Here is a 17,174-nt window from a genome sequence, read left to right on the forward strand (position 1 = left end):
ACCAGAACATGTTCCTGCGATTTAGTCCAGAATTTCGCCCCCTCTCCCATTTGAATCCTCACACAACAACCACCACCCTGTGAGGCAGTTCAAACGTCACCCGGCGGGGGATTCGAACCCCGGCCTTAGTCCGCCGGTCTAAACCACCACGGGCTCCGCATTACCGTATGACCAGATACCGCGGCGCCTACACATTCGACGGAGCCTCTTTCCAGCCGCTCCGGGACAAACAGCCAGAAGTGCCCATGCGCCTTCGGTCGTGCGGGTGGCCCTTTAAACAGCGGAAGGCCCGCCCCTCGCCGACCCGGAAATACCTCTTGTTTCACTTCCGGGGACGTCCGAGGGAGACTTCTGCGCTGGCTGTGCTGCGTGGGGAAGACTCGCGTCTCTTGGGCTGCGCGCACGAGGAGGATGGAAAGGGAAGAAGCGGCGGCTTCGTGGGGAAAGGAAGAACGGCGGCCCCGCGGGCTGGGCGGCAGGCGGAGGCCCTGAGTCAGGCCTCGGCGAAGCGCAGGTGAGGGTGAGGTGGAGGCTGCGAGGGAGGTGCGCTGGGGGGAAGCTCATTGACTGCATCGTGTTTGCCTCCTGCGTTTGCAACAAGCTGCTCCAAATCGTATTCCACCAACGTGTCCTGTCAGCCCAAGGATTTTTGCTGCTCACGCAGTGGGAAGTTTCTCCTGCCCCCTAAATCTACTTTTAGGTGGGATCCCCTAGGATAGATTTAGGGGCGTGGGGAGGGATGTCCCAGTGGAAATCCTCGGAATCTCCGAAGAATCATGGAATTGTTGGAAGGGAGTCATCTATTCCAACGCCTTGCAAGGCAGGAATCTCAACTAAAGCATCCTTGACATCTGCTTAAGACCCTCCAAGGAAGGAGAGTCAGCCTTCTTCTAAGGGAGTCTGTTCTGCTGTCAAACGGCTCTCGTTATCATAAAGTTCTTCCTGATGTTTTCTGCTTTCTTGTAACTTGAATCCTGCCCTCCAGAGCAGGAGAAAACAAGCTTGTTCCATGTGACAGTCCTTTAGATACACTGGCACCTTCGGTTAAGAACTTAATTCATTCCGGAGATCCGTTCTTAACCTGAAACTGTTCTTAACCTGAGGTACCACTTTAGCTAGTGGGGCCTCCCGCTGCCACCGCTGTGTGATTTCTGTTCTCATCCTGAAGCAAAGTTCTTAACCCAAGGTAATATTTCTGGGTTAGTGGAGTCTGTAACCTGAAGCGTCTGTAACCCGAGGTACCACTGTACTGTATTTGAAGATGGCTGTCATATCTACCCTCAGTCTCCTCTTTACCAGGCTAAACACACCCAATTCCCTTAACTGTTCCTCATAAGACTTGGTGTGTGGCTTTTTTTTTTACCATCCTTTTACTGAACCTGCATTCTATCTCCTCGCAACAGCACTGTGAGGTAGGCTAGGCTGTGATGGCAGTGACAGGTCTTCACTAACCCTGGGAGCTTAAATGGCCAAGAGGATATGTGGACCTATTCTGACACTCTTTAGCTGTAAACAGGGGAGGGTCATGCACATCACCACCTTGAGATCCTTGGAGGAATGGTTTAATATAAATGCAATCAATCAATACCACATTAATTCTCTTTGGAGGTAAAGTGCGATATCAACATAACGAATAAATTAAAATTGTAATTCAACATTGGAAGTGTGTTCAGAATCCTGGCTTGTATGGAGTTTAACACACACACACACACACACACACACAAGTATTCATTCATTGCTGGTTTCTCACACACACTTTCATGCATTGGCTTACTGTGTTCATTCATATGTTTTATTATGCCTAGGACTGCTGACATGTTGGCTGCAGATGAGTTTCTAAAATCTCCACCAAGGAAAACAGTCAGATTTGGTGGGACATTGACAGACATCCTTCTAAAATACCAAAAGGTAGTATGGTTATCTGTCTCGTTTTTTGTATTTTCTGACTGTATTGAAAGGTGAGGGGTTTTTTAATGAAAAATGCAGGTTTGGCCTTAAGAGATTGTCTTTTAGCTGTATACTCCCACTGTCTCTGGCAGTATCTTAGTTATTTTCATCAAAAGAAGTGAAAGGAAAACAAGATATAGTCACTAAATCTGAAAAAATGGTTTTGAGGAGCTACAGTAAAGTTATTAACATATGTTGCAACGAGAGAGAGAAGAGAACCTCTATTGTTTTTATGCTTTGAAACAGTAATATGCCCAATGTGTCTCTTTATTTATTTTCAATAGGGATCGAATAAGCTTCGATGTAAGGCTGCATGATTTGTTAGTGTACAACTTAATTCTTGTTTTTGTTTTGAAGGGTGAGACAACTGAATTTGATTTGTTGAAGCATCAGCTGTTAGATTCTGACATCAAAGTAAGGATTTTTTCATCAAGTATTTCAGTGCTCTGCATGACTTCTTAGATGTAAGAAAAAAATGAACCAGAATGAATTGTTGCAGTTTTGTGTACCATTTATGATTATAACTAGGATAATCAGTAACATATCTGACCACAGCTTAGCATACAGGCATGTAATGCTAGACTTGATTTCAAGGAAGCTTTACAAGCCCAGAGGCTTGCATAAAATCTAAGCTACATAGGAACTTATGGCTTCCCTCTATCCCTAGCTCACTCACACCTTTACCCTTGTAATTGTTCTGGCACTAGAGGAATGGAGGGGGGTTGTGCACCATCCTTTTAATGCCTGGCATGTTGCATGTCAGACACAAGGAATGCTGGCTAATGTGGTTTGCTCAATGCTGCTGGCTCCGTATGTTACCTACTGCTCCTTGAATCTTTGTGTCTGGTGTCAAAGGGGGAAGGGGCAAAAGAGACCATCTATTCTTCCATTGGCAGAGCAGCAACAAAGATAAGGAATGGGGTTGTTGGGGGCTCATTGATCAGGCCTTGTTGTGCTTCCAGTGATATTACTGGAGGCACAATATGGTCTGAAATATGCACACAGTTGGTTTCAAAAGAACTAAGCTATTTCCCATTTTGGGGGGGGGGGGAAACAATTTTTTAAGAGCTCTGTTCCAAATCCAACTTAGGGACCACCAGCAATATGTCTGGTTTTTGACTAATGTGAAGGCAGTGTTACTGTATCTGGCTTCCCTGCCCCCTTGCCAAATCATTCATGTGAACAGAAATTTAACTTTTAATTAATTCTAAGGTCAACTATGTATCTACAAAAAAAAGTACACTCAGTTTTTCAGTATAAAATTTACTACGTATACCAGAACCAGTAACAAAACAGCAGCTGAAACCTCAAGATCCATTAAATGACGAAAAATCACTAACAAGTTAATAAAAACTCTGGAAAACAGACTTGAGTGTATCTCAAAATCATCACAACTGACAGCATATGGAGAGAGGGGGTTCTGTAATTAAGGAGCCACTGCCAAGCAGGCCCTATCCTTTATCTCCGCAATTGCTTTCATGGGTTCCCAGCAGGGTTTTTTTCTGGCCTTGCTGGTTGCCATGTTGCCGCCCTTTCCTCCTGGCCCGGCCACTGACCAACAACAGCCCAAGAGGCATCCCACTCCATTCTACCTTTTTTGCAGGAAGGTCTGCCTGGGAGTGCCTCTGTCTAGCAGCTGCCATCCTAGCCCACTATTCACTTGCCTTTCCCATGGGAGAGGTGGGTGGGAGCAGGGGTCATCCGGAGGCGCCCTGGACACCATAGCCACACAACTGCTACAGAGTTCCTGGCCTTCCTTCCAGCCTTAGAGCTGGGGAGGGGTTAGGATCACTACACGACTGCATAGATGAACCCTGCACACTCTCCAGCTTCAAACTAGAGAGGAAGACTGGTCGCTCATCACACCAGAGGGTGGCATCACACTCCCAGTAATGATTGATATGTGGAAGCCTAATAGCCCTTCTGTCAGATTAACTCAGTTTTTTAAAAAATAACCCCGTTACTAATACATTGTTGTTGTTGTTGTTGTTGTTTAAAGGTAAAGGGGACGCGGGTGGCGCTGTGGGTAAAACCTCAGTGCCTAGGACTTGCCGATCGTATGGTTGGCGGTTCGAATCCCCGCGGTGGGGTGAGCTCCCGTCGTTCGGTCCCAGCTCCTGCCCGTCTAGCAGTTCGAAAGCACTCTTAAGTGCAAGTAGATAAATAGGTACCGCTTTATAGCGGGAAAGTAAACGGCGTTTCCATGTGCTGCGCTGGTGCAGGCTCGCCAGAGCAGCTTCGTCACGCTGGCCACGTGACCCGGAAGTGTCTTTGGACAGCGCTGGCCCCCGGCGTCTTAAGCGAGATGGGCGCGCAACCCTAGAGTCGGACACGACTGGCCCGTACGGGCAGGGGTACCTTTACCTTTAAAGGTAAAGGTACCCCTGCTTGTTTACACACCTTATAAAGTTCAGACTGTTAAAGAGAAATTGGTTCTGTTTGCAGGATGACCAGATTATAAACTGGCTGGGTGAGTTTCGGTCTTCTGTTACACTCTTGACCAAGGAGTTTGAACAACTAGTCAGCATCTTATTGGTAAGAGTGTGCCATTTCTAATGTTTGCTGTACTTGGTCTTGATTCAGTCTGTGCAACGTGCATTCGAACTTAAGTGTATGTGTAACTTTGCAGAGGGTGCAGTGGCTGAAAAGGAGCCAGCCTGTGGTGGAAGAGTATTTGGCTTTCCTGAGCAACTTGGTGTCAGCACAGACGATCTACCTTAGGCCATGTCTTGCAATGATTGTCTCGCATTTTGTACCGCGTGAGTTTTGGGTTTCTTTTCTTCTGCCTTGTATTGTTGACCAGGTGGCCATTTTTAATTTGAACTTAAGTTTGGCAATCAGATTCTCACGTGAAGTGTATAATAATAGAAAAATGCTGTTTCCACCTAGCTCGAATAACCATACAAGAGAACGATGTGGACATTTCGGATTCAGATGATGATGAAAGTGAGTAGCCATTTCATGTCTAATGGTCAGTTATGTTAACACAAAATCATGGGGGAGCTGCTGCCAGTCAGTGTAAGCTGACTCAGTATAAGGCAGCTTCCTGTGTTCCATATTACTTCCATTTTACTACACTGGGGCTTCTAGGGTTAAGGTTAAGGGTGAAATCTAGTTCTCTCTGATATTTGTGGCTTCCTATTGAATGAAACTTGGAGGTTTCATACAGCAGGAGCTATTGATAGACTTACCCTCCCTGAATTTACCTAATTCGCTTTAAAAGCTATCTAAGCTAGCAGCCGTTGCCACTCACTAGGGCTGGGTGATATATCAATATATTGTCCAAAACCGGTTTGAAGTCCATATCATGATTTTGGTTTCATAATTTCTGACCTGGCGATATATTGCGAATCATGGTGTGTACTGTATGTGTGCTATGCAAAAATCACAATGTGGGGGAAACCGTGAAACCAGCCAATGCTCCATAGCTCCATTTTTATTTCAGACATCTTGATATATCAGTACATTGTGATGTGTGGCAGGTGATATATCACAATGATGAAAACCAGTTATCGCCCAACCCTGCCACTCACATACATTAGATACAGCGTTTAAACCAGGCATAGGCAAACTTGGCCCTCCATATGTTTTTGGGACTACGACTCCCATCATCCCTGACCACTGGTCCTGTTAGCCAGGGATCATGGGAGTTGTAGTCCCAAAACATCTGGTCCTGTTAGCTAGGGATGATCGGAGTAGTCCCAAAACATCTGGAGGGCTGAGTTTGCCGATGCTTGGTTTAAATAATATAATAGCACCAAATCTATCTACCTTAAATATAATATAAATATAACATGAAAATCTATATAAGAAAAACATACATGCTTGATGATGTTCAATTCTTGCAGATGTTACCGAAGGCTTTGACACTTGCCATAGAGCACTGCAAACAATTGCAAAATACGTCCCTTTGTAAGTACATAATAATTGATTTGGTACACCCCCTAAGTTAATTCATAGCCTTTTCTACCTGCTAGCTGAAACACAATCACACATCTTGCATATTAGCTTCAAGTGACAAAGCTACCTAAATTGATAATATTCTGTAGTTCAAAATAGGTCAGTAGTATTAATTGGTATAAATATGTTTAGCAGCCCTCAAATTACGTTTCGTCCTAGATTGGTTCCTCTGTATTGCTGTTGTAATCGGTTACGGTATGACGTGTGAAAGCTTGTAAGAAAGAGAAGCCTTAATCCTGTGTTTAGGGTGCTACTGAATTATCATTTCAATTAAATTGCTTAATGTATAATGTGTATCCCCCCCCCCCCCCCATTTTAGTGCATGATTTTAGGTGGAGTATGATTGCAAGTGAACTATCTTGGTAGGGAATAAATTACTCTTGATTAAACCGCATGTTTGATTATTCTTCCGGGAGGACAGATCTAATTCTCCATCTCGAGTTTCCAATGAGTCTTTTAAAAGACTAAAGACTTTGCATGTGTACACTGTGCTGTTGGGGCCTGTTTTTTTATTTTTCCTGATAAACTAGATGTAACCAATTAAAATCAGTCAATAAATGAAATTAATAATTTATGTAATAAATGGGTTAAATTGTAATTGCTGCACCGAGAGATAATATGTGCAAGATAGCCCAGTAATCTTATTTATAGCATTACTGTATACTTTTCTTAAGTAGTTCCCTATTTATGTTAAGAAATCTGTCTCAAGCTTGGGTGGAAAACAGTATTGTGATTCTTTTTTCCCCCTATGACTTTCATCATTCAACTCCTGAAATGTTTCATTTGCTGAGATTCTTTAATGGGCTGTCCCATGTTCACACTTATTTTGAAGCTTCTTTACACTTGCATTGCAGGACGCCGCAGTTTCTCATGCCGGTGCTTGTTGACAAATTTCCTTTTGTTAACAAATCAGAAAGAACCCTGGTGAGTAAAAGTGTTAATGCCTTCTTCGTCTTTCCATCTCACTAGGGATTTTCTGCTTTGGCTGTTTTGTTTTCCTATCTCCCTTTGCCTGATTTCCTTTTAACTGAGAATATTGGCAGGGATTGAACCTGAAATCTCTTTCATGCAAAACACGAGCTTTATGATTGAGCTGTGGTCCCTTCTGTTGTCTGGTGTCTTACACCATTAAAAAATCCCTGATCCAAACCTACCTTGCTGAAGCTCAAGCAGTACGAAACTGAAAAACAAAGGCCCACCTTGAGAAAATCCAATCTGCGGTGTGTTTAAACTACAAATTGAAGAGGCCCGTTAGCCTTAGTACTCAAATGGTTTTCTATACAAGGAGAACGTTTTGTGTATGTTTTTTAATTTATCATTTTTGTGGGGGAATTCCATTGCAGCAATGCTACGTGCATAACATGCTACGAATCAGCGGATATATCCCAACTCTGAGGCATGACATTCTGGAGCTGGTTATTGAAAGGGTATTAAAGATTGATGTAAGTATAGAGTGTGGTTCGTAAAAGACTTAATTCTTTCACCTTTATTTTGTATTACATTTTAGAAAAGGAAGGCATAGGCAAACTCGGCCCTCCCGATGTTTGGGGACTATAGTTCCCATCATCCGTGACCACTGGTCCTGTTAGCCAGGGATCATGGGAGTTGTAGTCCCAAAACATCTGGAGGGCCGAGTTTGCCTATGCCTGGTCCATACCATCTCCGGGTCAGTGTTTATAAAAAGTGGACAAAAGAGATGGTTGTATAGATGGTTTTATTAGACTGGCTTTAATGGATAGCCTGCTTTTGCCCTGTTCCTGGGCGGGAAAGTAAATTATAGGGGTTGTGTCCAAAGTAGCTCTGCAAGGACTTGAGATCCCTGCATCGCTTGGACTAGATGACCCTTAGGGTCCCTTCCAACTCTACAATTCTATGATTCTTTGAAAGTTTCGTCAGCGCGAGGATTTCTGCTTGCACAATGGAACATTCTCCCCTAAATTCGGTGTCTTGAGCTCCTTGCAATTAAGGCAGGATATAAATATGACATTGGGTAATATTTCAATCAAACCCATTACCTTTTCAGCTGGGGGCGGGATATCTAAGTTTTAAGAATTGTTGTGCGCCTTCATTTGCACGCGTATCAAACGCCTTTAGAAATGTTCAGTATCCTTACTCCTTACAACAGGTGAGCGCTCCGAGAAAAGAGATTGAAGCTGCTGAAGAGGATGAGAGCGAAGGGGCTGCTGAAGAAGGACTCTTTGACATGGCAAGTGTGCTTATGGAGCAGTGCAACGGGTCACATCTGAGCCATATGTGCAAAGCACATGGTTTCCCTCAAAGAATCCCAGGAACTGTAATTTACCCCCTCACCGAGCTACAGTTCCCAGGACCTTTAGCAAACTATGGGTCCCAGGATTATTTGGTGGAATCCATATTCTTGATAATACAAATAATACATGATAATACAGTGGTGCCCCGCAAGACGAATGCCTCGCAAGACGGAAAACCCGCTAGACGAAAGGGTTTTCCGTTTTGGAGGTGCTTCGCAAAACGAATTTGCTATGGGCTTGCTTCGCAAGATGAAAATGTCTTGCGAGTTCTGCGGGGTTTTTTCCCCTCTCCCCCTTTTCCCTCAGCCCCTAAGCCGCTTAACAGCTGTTAGCTAAGCCGCTTATCAGCTGTTGCTAAGCCGCTTATCAGCTGATCTAAGCCGCTTATCAGCTGGTCCACTAATCCCTTAATAGCCGCTAATCCCTTAATAGCCGCTAATAGCCCTTAAACCACTAATAGCGCTAATCCGCTAATGGGCTTGCTTCGCAAGACGAAAAAAACCGCAAGACGAAGAGACTCACGGAACGGATTCTTTTCGTCTTGCGAGGCACCACTGTACAAATATTAGTAAGAATGTTACATAATGCAACACATCCTATTATATAAGCCTCTCAGTATTCCTACAATATCTCGATAACGAAACCTTTGACGTTACAATTATTTTTTGTAGCACTTTCAAAAATATAGGTTGAATGTAAACTTTTAATAAACGTTCAAAGTATCTCTTAAAAAATCTCAATATCAAATATTTAAATATTCGCTTATATTTCCTTTATAGCAGGAAACAATATGACCCTGAATGTTATACCTATTTCATACATAGAGCTCTGTGTCCTGTGTGTGTATGTATTTGATTGTTGGATTCCATTTACCAGTTTTCTCACAATTTTATTTGGGTGTATCATCCTTGTTAACTTTATAAATTCCAGCTTTCCCCATATATTTTTAATTAATTTTTGCTTTCTCAGAACCTGGCTTTGCTTCCATGGTTTAGCAAAGAATATCCTTGCTGTAGTTAATATAGATAAACATCTGTTTTTGATGTTTCCTGAAATTCTCACTACTTTGCGTATAATTTAGATGAAGACACAATAAGGGCTCTGCATTTGCCTGAATTTTTCTCATTAGCAAGAAAAATAAACCTCCCTTCTGAACAGAAGGCATTACTTCCCCCTTAATGTTGATGATGATGATGATGTACATTTGATACATAAGCTTCTCCACAATGGTGATTTTCCAGATGTTACCAGAGTTCAGAAGGGACGCGGTGGCGCTGTGGGTTAAAGCCTCAGTGCCTAGGGCTTGCCGATCGAAAGGTCGGCGGTTCGAATCCCCGCGGCGGGGTGCGCTCCTGCTGTTCGGTCCCAGCGCCTGCCAACCTAGCAGTTCGAAAGCACCCCTGGGTGCAAGTAGATAAATAGGGACCGCTTACCAGCGGGAAGGTAAACGGCGTTTCCGTGTGCGGCTCTGGCTTGCCAGAGCAGCGATGTCACGCTGGCCACGTGACCCGGAAGTGTCTTCGGACAGCGCTGGCCCTTGGCCTCTTTGAGTGAGATGGGCGCACAACCCTAGAGTCTGTCAAGACTGGCCCGTACGGGCAGGGGTACCTTTACCTTTTTTTTACCAGAGTTCAGTACTCTATTCAGTACTTTATTTTAATAGGATGAAGATGGAGAAAACCCAGAGAAGAATGAGGTGATGGCTCACCCAGTTGCAGAACGCCTAGACATCCTGATGATTGTCTTGTTTTCATACGTTAAAGATATCTGCCATGTGAACGGTAATGGCCCCTGCACAATGTGCTTAAATTATTTCTTTGAAATGTATAGTGAGGAGGCAGCAGAGATGATAGAAATAATCTGTGGGGCAACCTAGGAGATTCTTGAATATAGATCTGCAGGCTTAAAGTGGGTAAAAGGAAGCAAGACAGGCCTGTGTGTAGATGTTTGTATTAAGGGCAGGAGAAAGTTATGCCAGGTGAGATTAGCCATGTGGAGTTTTATCAGTGCCTTTTTAGGCAAAATATTTAAATATTTTTTTAGAGCTGATTGCCACTCTTAGTGACATCGACAAAATCTAACTTGGCTAAGCCTGTTACGTTCAATACAGCTGTGTGTGCTGTGAAACCTTCCAACTCGGAAAAACCCATGAGACAAGCTTTGCGACCTGATATATGTGTATGTTTTTGTGTATTACATGTGTTTTATTACATATGTTCATATTTACTGTCACTGCTTGCTAGCTAAAATTGCTTTCTTTTCTTTTCTTTTTTGCTATAACCTGCATTTGTTTGGCCAAGAAAATCTTCATTTGAAAAACATTGCTGTAAACGTGAAAAATAGTCATGCTGTTTCTTGGTACGATGCTGCAGTAACAGAAATGTTTTTTTTGTTCTCAGGGAAGCTTGATATTGGCAACACCAAGGATTTGTATCGGGACCTGGTGACAGTGTTTGATAAGCTCATTTTGCCGACCCACGGCTCATGTCACGTGCAGTACATCATGTTCTACCTCTCTAGCTTCAAATTGGTGTGTATAGTTAATTGCCTCTCTTGCTATGCTTTGCTCCCACTTATTGATGTGGGGAGCCATCGCAGACCCCCTAAATGTGCAGGGGTGGGGGTGGACTGCAAGGAACTGTGGCCTAGGCCTTGGGGGTTGGAGCTAAAAGCATCTGCAGTCTTCTTGGTGAGCAAGATCTGACTAAGGACGCTACTTCCAACATATGGAGGCATGTTGATTGCTTTCACTGCCAAAAAGGTCCCTGTTTGCTGGGTATCAGGGTGGACTTTCAGATGTTACTGGACTCACATCTCCCCTCATCCCTGATCATTGGACATGCTGGCTGGGACTGATGGGAGTTGGAGCCAATCTGGAGGGCTACATGTTCCTCACCCCCTACTCCCAGAAGTAACTGATGCCTGCAAATAGAGTCCATGGATTTAGTTTCCACAGTATTTGATGTCTTGCCACATGTGACTCTGTCCTACAGGGAATTGCAGAAGCCTTTGTGGAGCACCTCTGGAAAATGCTTCGTAATCCAAATACTCCGGCCGTGATCAGGCAGGCTGCTGCCAACTACACCGGCAGCTTTTTGGCACGGGCAAAGTTTGTTCCGGTTGTGTAAGTAGCCTACCAACTTCCTTTTTGTAGTTACTGATCTGCTGTGGAAGGTTAGATATGTGGAATCGAGGAGTGCAGTGGCGGAGCTAATGCAATAGATACTTAGCTGTCATAGGAAGCTGCCTTACGCTGTCAGACCAATGGCCCATTTGGCTCAGTATTGTCTACTCTGACTGGCAGCAGCTCTCCAGGGTTTTGGGTGGGGAACAGCCTGACCTGGAGATGCCAGGGATTGAATCTGGGGCCTTCTGCATGCAAAGCAGATGCTCTACTACTGAGCTTACATACCTTTCCCAAGGACTAGCTTATCCTGGTCTGCTAAGTGTTTCCTATTTTTGTGGTCCCATTCTGCCGTGCAGGCTGCTGCCTGGGGCAGTAGAATGCTAAGGATGGGAGATGGACATCCTGAGAGCCAGAACATCCTGAGAGCCACAGGTTCCCTACCCCTGATCTAAGTCTTGAATAGCATCATAGGTAGAGAGGTCCCCATAACCAAGCTTCTTTTCTGGCGTCTGCTGGTCAAGACTCTGATGCCCAGAACCACACAAGAAGTTTTGTCTTAAGCTCTTCTTCAAGTCAGCCCTTGCTCTGACTTGTCTGTGCAAAAACATGAGAAGTCCTCCTGCATCAGGCCAAAAGACATCTAGTTCAGCATCATGTTCTCGCTTTGCTCAGCCTGTGGGAAGCCCCCAGGCGGGACCTGAGCACAACAGCACACTCCCCACTTGCAGTTCCCAGGAGCTGGTCTCCAGAGGCATATTGGCCGTGGCAGTGGAAGGAGAGCATGGCTTGTTGAAATTTGACAGCCTTCTTCTTGAATATGCGGAATCCTCTTTTAAAGCCGTCCATCATTACCATCTTATAGGATCGAACTCCTTTAATGATGCACTGTGTGAAAGAAGTACAGTGGTGCCTCGCAAGACAAAAAGAATCCGTTCCGCGAGTCTCTTCGTCTTGCGGTTTTTTTCATCTTGCAAAGCAAGCCCATTAGCGGCTTAGCGCTATTAGCGGGCTTAGCGGATCAGCTGATAAGCGGCTTAGCGGATCAGCTATTAAGTGGCTTGGGGAAAAGGGGGGGGGGAGGAAAAAAACCCCGCAGGAACTCGCAAGACATTTTCGTCTTGCGAAGCAAGCCCATAGGAAATTCATTTTGCGAAGCACCTCCAAAACGGAAAACCCTTTCGTCTAGCGGGTTTTCCGTCTTGCGAGGCATTCGTCTTGCGGGGCACCACTGTACCGTACTTCCTTCTGTTTGCTCTGAATCTTACAACAGCAGTGTTCTGGTACAGTGGTACCGCTGGTCGCAAACGGGATCCGTTCCAGAGGTCCGTTCGCAACATGAAAAGAGTGCAACCCGCAGCGGTGTGTCTGCGCACGTGTGGGTTGCAATCTGCCACTTCTGCGCATGCGTGTGACGTCATTTTGTGCATCTGCACATGCGCTAGTGGCGAAATCTGGAAGTAACCCTTTCTGGTACAGTGGTACCTCAGGTTACATATGCTTCAGGTTACAGACGCCGCTAATCCAGAACTAGTACTTCAGGTTAAGTAAGAACTTTGCTTCAGGATGAGAACAGAAATTGTGCTCCGGTGGTGTGGCAGCAGCAGCAGGAGGAGGCCCCATTAGCTAAAGTGGTGCTTCAGGTTAAGAACAGTTTCAGGTTAAGTACGGACCTCCGGAACGAATTATGTACTTAACCCGAGGTACCACTGTACTTCGGGGTCGCCGCAGGACGTATCCTGAAAGAACGTAACATGAGGTATGACTGTATTTACTTCTCTGCTTTCCTCACTTCAGGTGCATCATTGTATACACCTTAAGCCTTCAGTCTTCACCTGGACTCCAGCTACTGCCATTCACCCTTTCTGTTTGCTTCAATTCCCTTATTGCTCTGCTCTGTAGCTGGAGTCCTTTCAGCTGATTTCCAAATACTGGTTTTGTAAAAAGATGGAACGCTTTTGGCGCGCCCAGATGCGTTTTTGGCTTTGTGACCAAGCCTGAACTGCTAACAAGAATGTAGTTGCCTCGTTGCACCTTGTCCCAAATGGTAGCCACCAACTCACTTGTGAAATGCAGGACAGCTGCCCTTAATTAGGCTTTTTTTCTTTGGTCCCATTGCAGTACAGTGAAAACCTGCCTGGACTTGCTGGTCAACTGGCTGCACGTGTACATCGACAACCAGGGCACAGGGGCGAAAGCCTTTTGCGACATCACTCTTCACGGGCCCTTTTATGCCGCCTGCCAGGCTGTGTTCTACGTGATCATATTTCGTCACAAGCAAATAGTGGACGGAAACCTAAAGAAAGGTGTGTATATGGGAAAAACACAGCACAGGCAGTTTAATAGCTGAATGGCTCACAGCGAGAAGCAGCTGCGTGGGGACTGTTCTCATTAGTACTTGGGCACATCTTTGGAGTTCTCAGTTGGGGAGCCATGAATAAGTTTACAGAGCAGGACAAATATTGGGTGGAAGAGCATTTAGAAGATTCCTCTTCTGAACTGGAGTTAATTCCATTGAACGAGGAGGGCCATAGCTCAGTGGTAGAGAATCTCCAAGTAGGGCTGAGACCCTGGAAAGCTACTGGCCATCTGTGGTGAATACTGAGTAATGGTCTGTCTTGGCATGACAGCTTTCTGTGTTCCTAACTTTCCTTTGACCCACCACATAACACCATCTCTGTTGGAGACTGTTTTACACATTCCTATTCAATGCATTTAAGGCATTTAGTAGCATGCACACTGTATGTTTTATCTGTCAGGAAGCCAGGCCTGGCTGTGCCTTTTTGTTGCATATGCAGCTTTTAGTAACACTTTTCTCCTGTAGCATTCAAAGCGGCACCGAGCCTCATGTGCATTGTGAAAAATGCATACTGCCCAAACAGTTTTTGCTTTCCCAAGCGCTAAATGTTCTTTGCTCGTTTTGTTTTGAAGGTTTGGCCTTCCTGCAGAGCTTAAACCTTGAACGCATTGTGATGTGCCAGCTGAACCCCCTGAAGGTCTGCTTGCCTTCCATTGTGAATTTTTTTGCAGCCATTACCAGGTAAGTGTCTTTAAAAAAAAAAAAAAGCTCTCTTGAATATTGTTAATACAGAAATATGGATGTCAAAATATATTTCTGTTTTCTAATAATAGGCCCTTTCAGATGTGTGCTCTGCTTGTTTGGACAATGCTTGTAGGTTGGAAGGCCGAATTGTGACAGTAAATTCAACCCCCTGCCCAGCATCTCGGCTGTGCAAGCCCTGCTGCCCCTCCAGGGTGCTCCCAATATATGAATTTTACTCATTGTGGGAGTGCCTGTACGGGGAGAGGAGAAGCCAGATGTGATTGGGTCCCACCTGAGCCAATAGAAAGGGGCTTAGCTGTTTTTGGTGTGCTTGTTTTTGTGGCTGCATCTCTCTTCTTAATAGAGAAACTTCAGCCAGCCATTTTTTGCTCTCTTCCAGGAAATACCAAATCGCATTCTGTGACACCATCATCGAGAGGAACAGGCGGCAAGTTTTGCCAGTTGTAAGAAGCAGCTGTGGGGGTGACTCTGTTGAGACTTGCACAAACCCCCTTGACAGCTATTTCCCGTTTGACCCTTATATTCTCAAAAGGTATCTAATTCCAGACATCAGCGAACCTTCTTTTACTTACTATGGAAAAAGCCTCCTCGGCACTTCCAAGCAAAGCACTCCTTACTGTTTTCAGCTCAGGTTTACAGGCTGTATTTTGCTTTTCATTACAAGTTCTTGCTGCAGTAGTGTTGTGGCGATCTGGGTGGGGAGGAACTGTGTCATGTCAATCTTGTGCAGCTGTGTCCAGCTGGATACAGTGGTACCTCGGGTTAAGTACTTAATTCGTTCCGGAGGTCCGTACTTAACCTGAAACTGTTCTTAACCTGAAGCACCACTTTAGCTAATGGGGCCTCCCACTGCCGCTGCGTCGCCGGAGCATGATTTCTGTTCTCATCCTGAAGCAAAGTTCTTAACCTGAAGCACTATTTCTGGGTTAGCGGAGTCTGTAACCTGAAGCGTACGTAACCCGAGGTACCAGTGTACTTTGGTGGTGCAGCACCAGCTTAGGATTGTGGTGGGGAGAGTCCTTGCTCAGTACCAATTGCACTGTTTGTGGGGTTCTCATTTCCTCCTGGTGCTTGTTCCATTTTTCACTTTTGAAACCTCTGAGCTTGTTGATGCCTCCCCTCTTGTTCATACAAAGTGTTGTTTTGGCTGCTCAAACCGAGTTTGCTATTGGCATGTAGGATGGTTTCATTATTAACATTTCCATGTCCTTTTAAGGCAGAGGGGAGGATAAATGTAGAAAGCATTGGCGTGGCCACCTGGCCTCAGAGCTAGGTAATTGGGGGAAGACTCTTTACTGTATAGAATGGCCATTAAACTGACTTTGCCCTATTGCAGTGGGGGAACTAACCCATTGAAGGATAGCCTCTTCCACTGTAGGGGAATCTGGATGGCACCGGAATGGCCTTGTGATTAGCACATGTATCTGCTTTCTTCTACTCTCTTTATATCATGCCTTTTGCAGATCAAAGAACATAATCAACCCATTATATCAGTTTTGGGAAGAGGAGTCTTCTGAAGACCTCATAGAGGCTACAGACTCCATTAATGAGGTGAGCAATTTTATTCAAACGCCTTCTTTAGTTCTGACGTGATGCCTTGCCTTGGAGTACATTTGTTCCCGTGTTTTTTAGTCTGGTACAAAATCCTGAGTCTAGATAGCGGAGTGAAAAAAACAAGTTAAGTGAAAAGTACTTCCATTTCCTTTTTTGTGTGTGTGCGCAGGGCAAAGGTGAAGAGGAAGATGACTTTCTGAAAGGTGAAACTCCTCAAAATGATGGCATTGGTGGATTGACATCAGGCTCCTTTGACTCTACACTTCAGAGTTCAGAAAACTGCATAGGGTCACTGCCAGTTCCATCGCTATAGATGCTGCTGTGACCTTCCAGGAGCATATACAAAGTCGTCAGGGCAATCGTTCTCATAGAGACCCTTTTGTTTATTTGCACAGTTCCTAAACCGATTTCTTGGAACAATACTGAAAGCAAAACTGAAACAAGTATGTGGATACTTTCAACTGGGGTGTGTTCACTTCATTTTGTAAGCTATATGAATTTAACAATTTCCTTTTGATTTGCAATGGCTCATCTAATGTATTAAATATATGAAAGACTATGAATCAGAGAAGTGTGCTAGTTCTTGGATGCCCAGCCAAGCTTTTGACTATGTCCTGCCCCAGCAGCAAAGAGCTCCATTCCAAGTTTTGGAACTAAGCAGTGTTTGCCAAAGTGTGGAAAATATAATACAAAAACTGGTGCTTTTTTTATACTGAGTCAGACCATCTAGCTCAGTCTTGTCTACATTGAGTGGTAATAGTTTTCTAGGGTTTCCAGCAGTCTTCCCAGCCCAACCTACAGATGCTGGGAGTTGATCCTGCAACCTTCTGTATGCAAGGCTACTACTCTAGCCCTTTCCAATTAAGAGCCAAATAAGTTTACACTTCTGTACTTCTTGTTTGTATGTTGAAGTATTGGGAGCTCAGAGCCGCAGCGTATGAACGCGCCACCATCTTGGAACTCATCTGTGCAGATAATCCTCAATTCCCAAAGCCAGAGCTTTTCCCCCCAGCTGGAACTTGCCAGAACTCAGTTCCGGCACCTCTCAGGTGGGCACCATTGCCATTAAAAGAGAACAAGGGAGGCATTTGTGGAGAGCTCCGGCACCTTTCTCTCTAGAAAACTAGCACCGCCCAAAGCTGTACGTTCACCATGGAGTATATGGCAACCATGCATGGTTCCATTTACAAGTTTCGTTGATAGGCTGGATCTGGATTCCATATTGTGCTAGGTGTGTGTTTCATGTGTAAGGATA

The 17,174-nt window shown here is 44.8% G+C and overlaps 1 protein-coding gene across 1 annotated transcript; it reads left to right on the forward strand.

The window, feature by feature from the left end:
• The first annotated feature begins 309 nt into the window (after positions 1–309).
• On the forward strand, positions 310–16,490 carry RRN3 (RRN3 homolog, RNA polymerase I transcription factor). The gene is made up of 18 exons (XM_083412545.1): positions 310–514; positions 1,806–1,908; positions 2,305–2,361; positions 4,393–4,482; positions 4,577–4,706; positions 4,837–4,893; positions 5,796–5,859; positions 6,762–6,831; positions 7,251–7,349; positions 8,033–8,113; positions 9,841–9,958; positions 10,577–10,707; positions 11,171–11,301; positions 13,423–13,607; positions 14,233–14,341; positions 14,745–14,897; positions 15,829–15,916; positions 16,089–16,490. The coding sequence occupies exons 2-18, from the start codon at positions 1,816–1,818 to the stop codon at positions 16,230–16,232; spliced, it is 1,800 nt and encodes a 599-aa protein (XP_083268671.1). The 5' UTR covers positions 310–514; positions 1,806–1,815; the 3' UTR covers positions 16,233–16,490.
• The last annotated feature ends 684 nt before the right edge of the window (positions 16,491–17,174 follow it).

Source organism: Podarcis tiliguerta (genome assembly GCF_965153285.1).
Source record: "Podarcis tiliguerta genome assembly, chromosome: 14".
Taxonomy (NCBI): Eukaryota; Metazoa; Chordata; class Lepidosauria; order Squamata; family Lacertidae; genus Podarcis; species Podarcis tiliguerta.

Excerpts from the sequence above, each read along its gene's own strand:
- RRN3 (XM_083412545.1), top strand. The coding sequence starts at position 1,816 with ATGTTGGCTGCAGATGAGTTTCTAAAATCTCCACCAAGGAAAACAGTC. Across the intron at positions 6,832-7,250 it reads ACAAATCAGAAAGAACCCTG|CAATGCTACGTGCATAACAT; the intron begins GTGAGTAAAAGT and ends ATTCCATTGCAG. Across the intron at positions 9,959-10,576 it reads AGATATCTGCCATGTGAACG|GGAAGCTTGATATTGGCAAC; the intron begins GTAATGGCCCCT and ends TTTTGTTCTCAG.